Raw genomic sequence first — 12,104 nt, 5'->3', positions numbered from 1 at the left:
ATGGCTGGATAAAAATATTGGTAGAAAATATTTCAATTGGTTAGCCTGCACTGTAAACAATCATAAAACAGCAGTGAACAAATAGCAAGGATCTAAAAATAAGGTAAATATAATTTGAGTATGTTATAGATATTGTCAAATAGCACAAAAGCAATTCTACATAGCAGACGTGTTAAGCTATTAAACTTTTTCTGTCTGCATTAAACATAAAACTAATGTTATCTTTTTTGCGGGTTTTAGCTTTTTTTGTAGTATGCTTTTGGATGCAGTTTGCTTAAAGACAGGCTGCAAATAGTTAGGAAACCTGTAACATGAGAATTGTGACATTTCGCAGTTTAATTAATGGTAGAATATATTGAGAATCAGCGTGTAATGAGCACAGGATGTACTGTATGTCATATTCATTATCATAGAAATAAAAAATTCACCTTCTTTATAGTACAGTAACTTTTTTCACTTTCGATTTCCTTTGAAATGCAGATACTTTAAGGAATATGCCTTAATAACAGATGTTCCATGGTACAAATGAGTTGAGGACACCAGTATTCTTCACACAGTGAAAGCAGACAATTTATATTACTTTACAGTAAAATGCCTCATCTCATTTCCAGGTAGTTCAGCATCAACTATAAATAGCTCTCTGTTCACCCAATGATCCAGAATATTCAGGGTGGGGAAAAAAATATACTAGAAGTAATGTGAATCAGGGATTCAGCATCAGATCAGTCGTAGGACTTTAAGACCAAATGCACACGATGCCGCGCAGATTTTCGTGCAGCAAATCCGCAGCTTAATACAGTACTAGCAAAGTAAATGAGATTTCAAGAAATCTCATCTACACATTGCGGATTTTTTCTGCATGGAAATTGACCTGCGAAGTGTAATTTAAAATCTGCAGCATGTCAATTTATCTTGTGTTTCTGCTTGCGAATTGTATCTGACTATTTTTTTTTTTTTTAAAACGCACCAAAATCTGCAGCATAAAAACAACACCTATTTCTGCATCAAAATATAAAAACCGCACCTAAAATGCATAAAAAAAGCACAATACTAGGTGCAGATTTTACCAGCGGAATCACCTACGTTAACCTGTGGTTTTGATGTGCATTTTCTGCACCAAATTCCGCAACGTGTGCATGTGGCCTAAAACTGAATGGGGGCATCTTAACGTATCCTGCACATGACTTTGTCACAAATGTATACATTGTTATATATGTTCAAATATTTCACTAATCATAAAAATATTAAACATTGACATTAAAAATGGGTTTTCCTGAAACAAAAATATAAAATTGTAAATAAAAAACTAAAGTTGTATATCAGCACTCTAGATACCACAAATAGAAACCACGTTATATAAATCTATATCATTTTATTTCAACACACTAATAACCTACATACAAGCCATACCGCCTCCACAATTGCTGATATACTCTATATAGGGGACAAAAAATAACCAACGTACGGGCCATATAGCCTCAAATTATCTGTATCCAAAATTCCTAATATGTTGCCGGAATATCAAAAATGCATACAAGATTAAATCAATCTCACACAAAATAACATAATAAAATAGAAACATATTTAATAAAATAGCACTAAAAGATTCAATATAGTTCCTGATCCAGATAATAAGATGAAAATATATATGTCCACCACAATATAATGTATAATGAATTAAAATAGTACATCCACTGAATTGATTTATGTGATTTCTAAACTTTGTTGTCTTGTTCAATTTTAGGGGAAGAAAACTTATTGGCAATTTTGAAAAGGAGATGGTGGAAATATATGTTCTTAGGCATTATAGATATAGAAGCGACATATTTAGTGGTTAAAGCACATCAGTATACCACTTTCATTAGCATACAGGTAAGTCCTTTGTCATTTATGTGGCTTATTTTCATTTGTGTTAATTTGCATCAGGAACAGATATCAGTGATCACTGCAGAGGAGATGGGCGCAAAATAGCATTTAAGCAATAACATCTTTGAATAATAAAAGGGTTATTAGAAGTAAAATTTGTTGTCTTATAACGAAGAACACTAGAAACATATCAGTGCAAATAATAATTTACTAAGGACAGTACATTGTACAAATTGCCAAAAATACATGATGATTTCTATGGGAGGTCAGAGAAGGAACCCGCAGGAAGAAAGAACATGTCGCTTTGTTTCCCATGAGCTGGAAAAAAAAAAGCCTCTGCCGCTCATTGAAATCAATGGGGGGGGGGCGATTTTAGATGTTTTTTGGCGCAGATTTGGCGACATGGTTTCTGCGTCTAAATCAGCGCAAAATAACTCTCTGTCAATTAACGCTTAGGCCACGTTCACACGTGGCAGAATTGTTCCGCTGCAAATGTTGGTGCAGATTCAGGGCAATTACGCAACGAATCTGCAGCAACATTTGCATATTTTGCGTAATTCAGACGTTGCAGATAGCACAGCGGACATGCCACAGATTCCAGTTTTTGCATCGCAAAGGCTGAAATCCGCAGTGAAACTCCGCTGCTTCTCCGCAACACAAAATTCTGCACGGCAGCCTAATATCCGCACAGTTATTTTCCGCAACGTCTGAACTAAGTTTCCTAAAAATGTATAGAAACAAATGTAAAAAACGGCTGCTGCAGAATTCCACTGCGGACTGTCCGTAGCGGAATTCAACAGCAATTCCGCCACGCCTGAACGTGGCCTTAAAGTGCATGTGGATTCAATTACAATCCATAGGAAATGACAGTATACTAGTCCTTCTCAATTAATTAGAATATCATCAAAAAGTTTATTTATTTCAGTAATTCAGTAAAAAACTCATATATTCTATAGATTCAATAAACACAGAGTGATCTATTTCCAGCATTTTTTTTATTTTAATGTTGAAGATTATGGCTAACAGTTAATGAAAACCCAAAATTTAGTGTCTCAGAAAATTAGAATATTATATAAGCCCAATTTCAAAAATGTTTTTTAATACCGAAATGTTGGCCTACTGAAAAGTATGTCCAGTATATGCCCTCAATACTTGGTCGGGGCTCCGACTCTGCATGAATTACTGCATCAATGCGGCGTGGCATGGAGGCGATCAGCCTGTGGCACTGCTGAGGTGTTATGGAAGTCCTGGTTGCTTTGATAGCGGCCTTCAGCTCGTCTGTATTGTTTGGTCTGGTGTCTCATCTTCCTCTTGACAATACCCCATAGATTCTCTATGGGGTTTAGGTCAGGTGAGTTTGCTGGCCAATCAAGCACAGTGATACTGTGGTTATTACAACAGGTATTGGTACTTTTGGCAGTGTGGGCAGGTGCCAAATCCTGCTGGAAAATGAAATCAGCATCTCCATAAGGCTTATAAACCTAAAGAACGGAGTCCGACACACCGAAAATTAATTAAAAGGTGAGAATGTTATTGAGACAAATAACAAAAACAACAATTAAAAGTTAAAGATGATTACCACAGTATGAAAAGGATACCAGACAATGATACATGCAATATTTAAGTTGTATTCATTCTACTACAAGTGTAGGTGGAGCCGTGATATATAATGTCCTGCATCCAAATCAACAGGTAAAGACCACAAATAAGTGGCACATATTAATCAAGGCTAGATGCAGGAGTTTAAACATAGCAACCAATTACACGCACAGATATACACCATTAGGTGTGTACATAGAAATGACAGCAAAAGAGGTAAATGGAGCCTACATATAAATGGCTCTAAAATAGAGCACCTTACCCATGTCAAAGTCAGCACTGTCTGGCATCAACCCCGACGCGCGTTTCGGCCCTAGACGAAAATTCTCACCTTTTAATTAATTTTCGGTGTGTCGGACTCCGTTCTTTAGGTTTATAATTCATTCAGTGGGTATCCCCACTGGTACCATCATGCTTATTTAGGGCTTGTAAGTCCCGCCCCCCTCCCTTTCTTCTTCCCTTTTCAGACATTTCATACCAATATACAGATATTTATCTAATTAATGTTTAACCTTTGGGAATTGGGGATTGGCTGGCTCTGCTCTTTTGGCGCTCTCCATGTAGGCATAGTATCTCCATAAGGCTTGTCAGCAGAGGGAAGCATGAAGTGCTCTAAAATTTCCTGGTAGACGGCTGCGTTGACTCTGGACTTGATATATGAATCTATGGGGTTCCATAGGCGAGACAGTCCTAACAAATTTTGCCCGAAAGCAGAATGTAAGATGCTGAAAGAATTCCCTATTTCATTATGACAGGTAATTCTCTCCACTATTGTTGACAAAGTGCATGAGTTTACCATCAGAAAGAGACTGCAAAATTAGATCTGCATGCGAGGTGTATGAGGAGAAAATCTTTGTTTTCCAGAACGAACATCAGGACAAGACTAAACTATGCTCATGACCATCAAGGAAAACAGTGGGACTTCTAAAACAATGTGTTCTGGGCAAATAAGGCAAAGAAAGCTATTTTGTTTCAATACCAGAGACAAGTTTGGAGAAAAACCAAAGTCAGGATTTCATGAGAACCCGATACCAGCTGTAAAGCATGATGGTGGAAATGTTATAGTATAGGGCTGATTTGCTTCATCCGGTTGGGCAACTCACCATCATCCACTAAGAATTCTTCATTCCACCAGATAGTCCTTGAGGATAATGTAAGACCTTCGGTCAAAAGATTGAAGCTCAGCTGAAAGGGGGCCTTGCAGCATAAAGATGACCCTAAACATACCAATAAATTCACCAAGGAACACGTTTAATATGTGAGCCGTGTGTGCGCTGAATGCATCTAATATTAATATGTACTGCATGTGTCCGAGGGTAAGGCAACACTGGGCGGTTTTGCTGCGTTTGGAAACCGCATGCAGTCAACTGCATGCATTTTTTGTCTCTGTAATGCTGCAGTTCTGTTGCGTTTTTAAAGGAAATAATTGATGGACATAGTTTTCACCCGTGTTGAAGTTTGTTAGGTGCTTCCTGTATATTGTTCATTACAATGTATTGCAGAACGGTTAGTAAAAACGCAAGCAGTTCAGCAGCAACTTTGGCAGCGCGGTCATTAACTGCATGCGGTCGGACATTATGAAGATGCAGTTAACTGCACAAAAAACACATTGTAATATACTAGCAGCAGTCTGTCCAGAACCAAAATGTCACCATTGACTTCTATTGAAAAATTACTTACTGCGGTTTTAAAACGCAACATAAACTCACCGTGTTCGCACCGTGTGGCCTTACCCTAATATGTGAGCGCTGTGTGTGCTGCATGTGTCTAATATGTGAGCGGTGTGTGTGCTGCATGTGTCTAATATGTGAGCGGTGTGTGTGCTGCATGTGTCTAATATGTGAGCGGTTTGTGTGCTGCATGTATCTAATATGTGAGCGGTTTGTGTGCTGCATACGTCTAATATGTGAGCGGTGTGTGTGTTGCTTGCTACTAATATGTGAGCAGGCTCTGTTTGTGTGCTACATGTGTCTAATATGTGTGCGGTTTGTGTACTGCATGTGTCTAATATGTGAGTGATGTGTGTGTTGCTTGCATATAATATGTGAGCGTTGCGTGCTGCATGTGTCGACTATGTGAGACATGTGTGTGTTGCTTGCTACTAATCTGTGAGCGGTGTGTGCTGCATGTGTCTAATATGTGAGCGGTGTGTGTGTGTTGCTTGCTACTAATATGTGAGCAGGCTCTGTTTGTGTGCTACATGTGTCTAATATGTGTGCGGTTTGTGTACTGCATGTGTCTAATATGTGAGTGATGTGTGTGTTGCTTGCTACTAATATGTGAGCATGCTCTGTTTGTGTGCTGCATGAGAAAACAGCTGCGTCGTTTCAGACGTAAAAGCTCCTCCTCGCATTTTGCGAGGCGTCTTTGACGCCCGTAATCTTGAGCTGTTCTTCATTGACTTCAATGAAAAACGGCTCAAATTACGTTTCAAAGAAGTGCCCTGCACTTCTTTGACGAGGCAGTCATTTTACGCGTCGTCGTTTGACAGCTGTCAAACGACGATGCGTAAATGACAGGTCGTCGGCACAGTACGTCGGCAAACGCATTCAAATGAATGGGCAGATATTTGCCGACGTATTGGAGCCCTATTTTCAGACGTAAAACGAGGCATAATACACCTCGTTTACGTCTGAAAATAGGTCGTGTGAACCCAGCCTAATATGTGAGTGATGTGTGTGCTGCTTGCTACTAATATGTGAGCGATGTGTGTGTTGCATGCGTATAAAATTTGAGTGGAGTGTGTGCTGCATGTGTCTAATATGTGTGCGGTTTGTGTGCTGCATGTGTCTAATATGTGAGCGATGTGTGTGTTGCTTGCTACTAATATGTGAGCGGTGTGTGCTGCATGTGCCTAATATGTGAGCGATGTGTGTGTTGCATGTGTATAATATTTCAGCCATGTGTGCTGCATGTGTCTAATATGTGAGCGGTGTGTGTGTTGGTTGCTACTAATATGTGAGCGGCATGTGTGCTACATGTGTCTCATATGTGAGCAATATGTGTGTTGCATGCATATAACATGTGAGCGGTGCGTGCTGCATGTGTCTACTATGTGAGCGATGTGTGTGTTGCTTGCTACTAATCTGTGAGCGGTGTGTGCTGAAGGTGTCTGATATGTTAGCGATGTGTGTGTTGCATGCGTATAATATTTGAGCAGTGTGTGCTGCATGTGTCTAATATGTGAGCGATGTGGGTGTTGCATGCATATAATATTTGAGCGGAGTGTGTGCTGCATGTGTCTAATATGTGAGTGATGTGTGTGCTGCTTGCTACTAATATGTGAGCGATGTGTGTGTTGCATGCGTATAATATTTGAGTGGAGTGTGTGCTGCATGTGTCTAATATGTGAGTGATGTGAGTGTGCTGCATGTGTCTAATATGTGAGTGATGTGTGTGTGCTGCATGTGTCTAATATGTGAGCGATGTGTGTGTTGCTTGCTACTAATATGTGAGCGGTGTCTGTGCTGCATGTGTCTAATATGTGAACGATGTGTGTGTTGCATGTGTTTAATGTGTGAGTAGCATAAATGCAGTATATTCCAATACGTGTGTTTCGAATATATAACAGTGTGTATGTATCATGTTTCTAATGTATGAGTGCCGTGCATGCATCATGTATGCAGTGTATGCCCAATGTGTCTAATGTGGGATATATTATATCTTTGTGTAGCTTTTTTGTCATTGAATGGAGACGGTTCCATAAAACTTCTTGCACAGTGACACTTTGCTGTCAATGTCCGCCCCTGTGTATTAGGTAAAAACATTTTACTTATATAATTATCATACGGATTATTAAAATTAAATGGAACCCATTGTTATTATTAATTAGATGGTCGTTTATACACCCAATGAAAACCCTTTTAGCTGAGCCATTGGTGAGGCAGTGGCCGGACAAAGACCAGACTCAGGGTGGAGCTTTGGGGGGGGGGCAACATGACAGGATTTGTAGTGAGTAAAATGGAGCCAATAAGATGGGTGGGTTTTAGTGAGGTCATAGTGACCCCTATTAATTTGGTTTGGTTATAGGACGTGGTTGAGCTTTAGAGTTAGGGTGGCGGTTTTCATGGGAATGGTTTGGATTCACTGACAGTGTGTATTTTTTTTTTTTATTCTCTTGTAACCGTGGCTGGAGTGTCGGCGAAGGGGGGGGGGGGTCCTCAAAGATGGGAAGGAAAACAATGGTGTAAAGTTTGAGGGAGGGACCCGATACGATTTTTACTTACCGTGGTGTTGTTTAGGTTTGGATCTGGTAAAGGTCGGGTATCCCATGCATTGGTCTAATGATCTAGCGGAGCATGTGATAATATGGATGCACACAAGGTTGTGCACTAGGTGCCTTTGAGTCTGAGATTATTGGCTTAATGTAATTAGTGCAAACAAGAACACACTAATACAAAATCACCAAAATCGCAAGTCAACAAGTCTGTGTCTCCTGTAACAGCCGGTAAACTACTACATTGCAGCAGATCCGCCCACCATAGACAGAGGGTCAGCAGGCATCATCAACGCATGCATTCACAAAGTGAATCAGGCCTATTTCCATGCAAGTTTGGGAGGGAAGGAAATAGGGCACGTTATTTATGTCTCCTCCAGTGTTCATGCGGTAACTTCAAAAAATTAATGTAGACTGCTACACCAGAGTCAAAAGACTACACAAACAAATCCCTTTATAGTCTTTTCTTAGTTTGCCATATATATGGGTCTTGTATATTTTTTAAGATTTAACATTTTTAATTGGATATTTTTGGTAGTAACCACCTATTGTGTATTTTTTATTATAAAGATGATTCTAAACTTTATATGCAAAGACTTTTTTTTTAAATATTTAAATTATGGACTTAGGCAAAGGAAGTAATAATGTTGTAATCAATTGTATGAAGCTACGTTTTAGAGTTGTTCATTTGTGTCGATTTTATACACTACATTTTTTGAACTACAATTTATGAAATCCCTAACATTGTAATTTTTTCCACTATACGAGCTCGTAAATTGTTTCGTATTTTGTATCACCGCGCGAGCTCGTATACTGGAGAAAATTACAATGTTAGGGATTTCATAAATTGTAGTTCAAAAAATGTAGTGTATAAAATCACATGTAGCTGTCCCTTAGACTACATAGGTAAGACCACTAGAGAATGGAGAAAGAGGGTCCTAGAGCACCAAGGGGACATCTCGAAAGACAGGGATAAACCAGTGGCCAGACATGTACATCTAAATCATGGGGGGAATGCAAAATGCCTTAAATTTACAGTTATCGAACTAATTCATCCATCGATAAGGGGAGGAGATATAGATACAGTGGTCCTACAAAGGGAGTCCAGATGGATATTTAAATTGGGCTCCTCGGCACCCCATGGATTGCATGAGCAACTAAATTTTTGCTCTTTCATCTAATCCCTTTGAGCAGTCTATAAGAGGTGTAAAATCGACACAAATGAACAACTCTAAAAAGTAGCTTTATAAAATTAATTCCAACATTATTACTTCCTTTGCCTATGTCCATAATTTAAATATTTTTTAAAAAAGTCTTTGCATATAAAGTTTAGAATCATCTTTATAATAAAAAATACACAATAGGTGGTTACATAGTTACATAGTTACATAGTTAGTACGGCTGAAAAAAGACACATGTCCATCAAGTTCAACCAAGGGAAAAGGGAAGGAAAAATTTCTACACATAGGAGCTAATATTTTTTTGTTCTAGGAAATTATCTAACCCTTTTTTAAAGCCATCTACTGTCCCTGCTGTGACCAGCTCCTGCGGTAGGCTATTCCATAAATTCACCGTTCTTACTGTAAAGAAGCCTTGTCGCCTCTGCAGCTTGAACCTTTTTTTCTCCAGACGGAGGGAGTGCCCCCTTGTTTTTTGAGGGGGTTTTACAAGGAACAGGATTTCACCATATTTTTTGTATGTGCCATTAATATATTTATATAAGTTAATTATGTCCCCCCTTAGTCGTCTTTTTTCAAGGCTAAATAGGTTTAATTCTTTCAATCTTTCCTCATAACTTAAATACTCCATGCCCCTTATTAGCTTCGTTGCTCTTCTTTGTATTTTTTCCAACTCCAGGGCATCCTTTCTATGAACTGGAGCCCAGAACTGAACTGCATATTCTAGATGAGGCCTCACTAATGCTTTGTAAAGTGGCATTATTACATCCCTGTCCCGTGAGTCCATGCCTCTTTTAATACACGACAATATCCTGCTGGCCTTTGAAGCAGCTGATTGACACTGCATGCTGTTATTGAGTTTATGATTTACAAGTACACCCAGATCCTTCTCAACAAGTGAATCCGCCAGTGTAGCGCAACCTAGGACATATGATGCATGCAGGTTGTTGGTACCCAGATGCATAACTTTACATTTATCTACATTAAACTTCATCTGCCAAGTGGACGCCCAAACACTTAGTTTGTTTAAATCTGCCTGTAATTCATGAACATCTTCCATAGTCTGAACTATATTACATAGCTTGGTGTCATCTGCAAAAATAGAAATAGTGCTATTAATCCCTTCCTCTATATCATTAATAAATAAGTTGAATAATAGTGGTCCCAGCACTGAACCCTGGGGTACACCACTTATAACCGGTGACCATTCAGAGAAGGAATCATTAACCACAACTCTCTGGATACGGTCCTTGAGCCAATTCTCAATCCAATTACAAACTATATTTTCTAAACCTATAGTCCTTAATTTACCCATTAGGCGTCTATGGGGGACAGTGTCAAATGCCTTTGCAAAGTCCAAAAACACTAAATCCACAGCGGCCCCTCTGTCTAGACTTCTGCTCACCTCTTCATAAAAACAGATCAGGTTAGTTTGACAACTTCTGTCCTTAGTAAAACCGTGGTGGCTGTCACTTATAATGCTATTTATTGTCACATAATCCTGTATATAGTCCCTCAATAGCCCCTCAAACATTTTCCCCACGATGGATGTTAAGCTTACTGGTCTATAATTACCCGGGGAAGACCTAGAGCCCTTTTTGAAAATAGGCACCACATTTGCCCTGCGCCAGTCCCTTGGCACTATACCAGTCACTAGAGATTCTCTGAATATTATGAAAAGGGGGACAGAAATAACTGAACTAAGCTCTTTAAGAATTCTAGGGTGTAACCCATCTGGTCCCGGGGCCTTGTGCACATTTATTTTATTTTATTTAGCTTGGACCATCTCTACATTCATCCAATTCAGTATATCAACTGATATATTAACAGCACTGGCACCGGCTACATCAGCTGCTCTTTCTTCTGTTGTATATACAGAGCTAAAGAACCCATTTAGTAACTCTGCCTTCTCTTGATCCCCTGTGATCAACTCCCCATTACCATTATCTAGGGGTCCTACATGTTCAGACCTTGGCTTTTTTGCATTTATATGCTTGAAGAATTTTTTGGGATTGGTTTTACTATCCTTGGCCACCTGCCTTTCATTTTGTATTTTTGCTAATTTTATTACATTTTTACAGATTTTATTAAGCTCTTTATATTTTACAAAGGCTGCAGATGTACCCTCAGATTTGTATTTTTTAAATGCCCTTTTTTTGTCATGTATTGCCCCTTTCACAGAAGGTGTAAGCCATGTGGGGTTTAATTTGAGTCGTTTATACTTATTACCTGTAGGAATAAATTTTGCACTATAATAACTCAAAGTAGATTTGAAAATCTCCCATTTATCATTTGTTCCATTATTTGACATTAGTTCTTCCCAGTCTATATCCTGAATTGCAGCCCTCATCCTGGGGAAATTGGCTTTCTTAAAATTAAATGTTTTTGCCCTCCCAGCCTGCGTTTGTTTTTTACAGTATAGGTAAAATGTAACTATATTATGATCACTGTTACCAAGGTTTTCACGAACATTGACATTCCCAACAAGATCTGCATTATTAGAAATGACCAGATCCAACAGAGCTTCACCTCTAGTCGGGTCTTCCACAAACTGGCCCATAAAATTTTCCTGCAACAGGTTGAGGAAATCTCTCCCCTTTGCAGTTGAAGCCGAACCATGACACCAATTAATATCCCGGAAATTAAAATCTCCCATTATCACTACAGTACCCGCCTGTGCAGCCCGCTCCATCTGTTTATATAGCTGAACTTCCATCTCCTCAGTTATATTGGGGGGTCTATAGATTGCACCAAAAGTAATTTTTTCAGTGTTTACCTTCCTTTCTAGTTCTACCCACAAGGTTTCAACCTCCTCACAGTCTTCACCCACTATTGTCTCTTTCACACTCGCCTTCATATCACTTCTCACATACAGGCATACACCACCACCTTTCCTATTTGTCCTGTCTTTACGAAAAAGTGCAGAATCAACTGTAGCCTCTGGTGCCGATGTGGCCGTCACGATGCAGGACCTGTGAGTGACGTCACAGATCTGCACTGTCAGAAGCTGGGCGTTCTGAAGAGAAGAGGATGTTACTTCTCTTCAGAGCGCCCAGCTAGTAAAAGTATTAAAAACGCCCCGATGTACGCACATAATACACGCCCACTTGGACTTTTACTTTTAAACACACCCACTTGGACTTTTGCAAGCCTCATTTGCATAACTACAAAAATGGTCATAACTTGGCCAAAAATGCTCGTTTTTTAAAAATAAAAACGTTACTGTAATCTACATTGCAGCGCCT

The 12,104-nt window shown here is 39.2% G+C and overlaps 1 protein-coding gene across 1 annotated transcript in view; it reads left to right on the top strand.

The window, feature by feature from the left end:
• The window catches only part of SLC35F1 (solute carrier family 35 member F1), a 357,370-nt gene that overhangs the window by 269,996 nt on the left and 75,270 nt on the right, over nucleotides 1-12,104 (top strand). Inside the window, exon 3 of the mRNA XM_075862418.1 lies at nucleotides 1,745-1,872. Within this exon, the coding sequence (XP_075718533.1) occupies nucleotides 1,745-1,872 (128 nt within the window). The remainder of the gene's footprint in view (nucleotides 1-1,744; nucleotides 1,873-12,104) is intronic.

The sequence above is a fragment of the Rhinoderma darwinii genome, chromosome 4 (genome assembly GCF_050947455.1).
Source record: "Rhinoderma darwinii isolate aRhiDar2 chromosome 4, aRhiDar2.hap1, whole genome shotgun sequence".
NCBI lineage: Eukaryota > Metazoa > Chordata > Amphibia > Anura > Rhinodermatidae > Rhinoderma > Rhinoderma darwinii.
The sequence above is the reverse complement of the archived record's forward strand: the minus strand, read 5'-3'. Positions and strand labels throughout refer to the sequence as shown.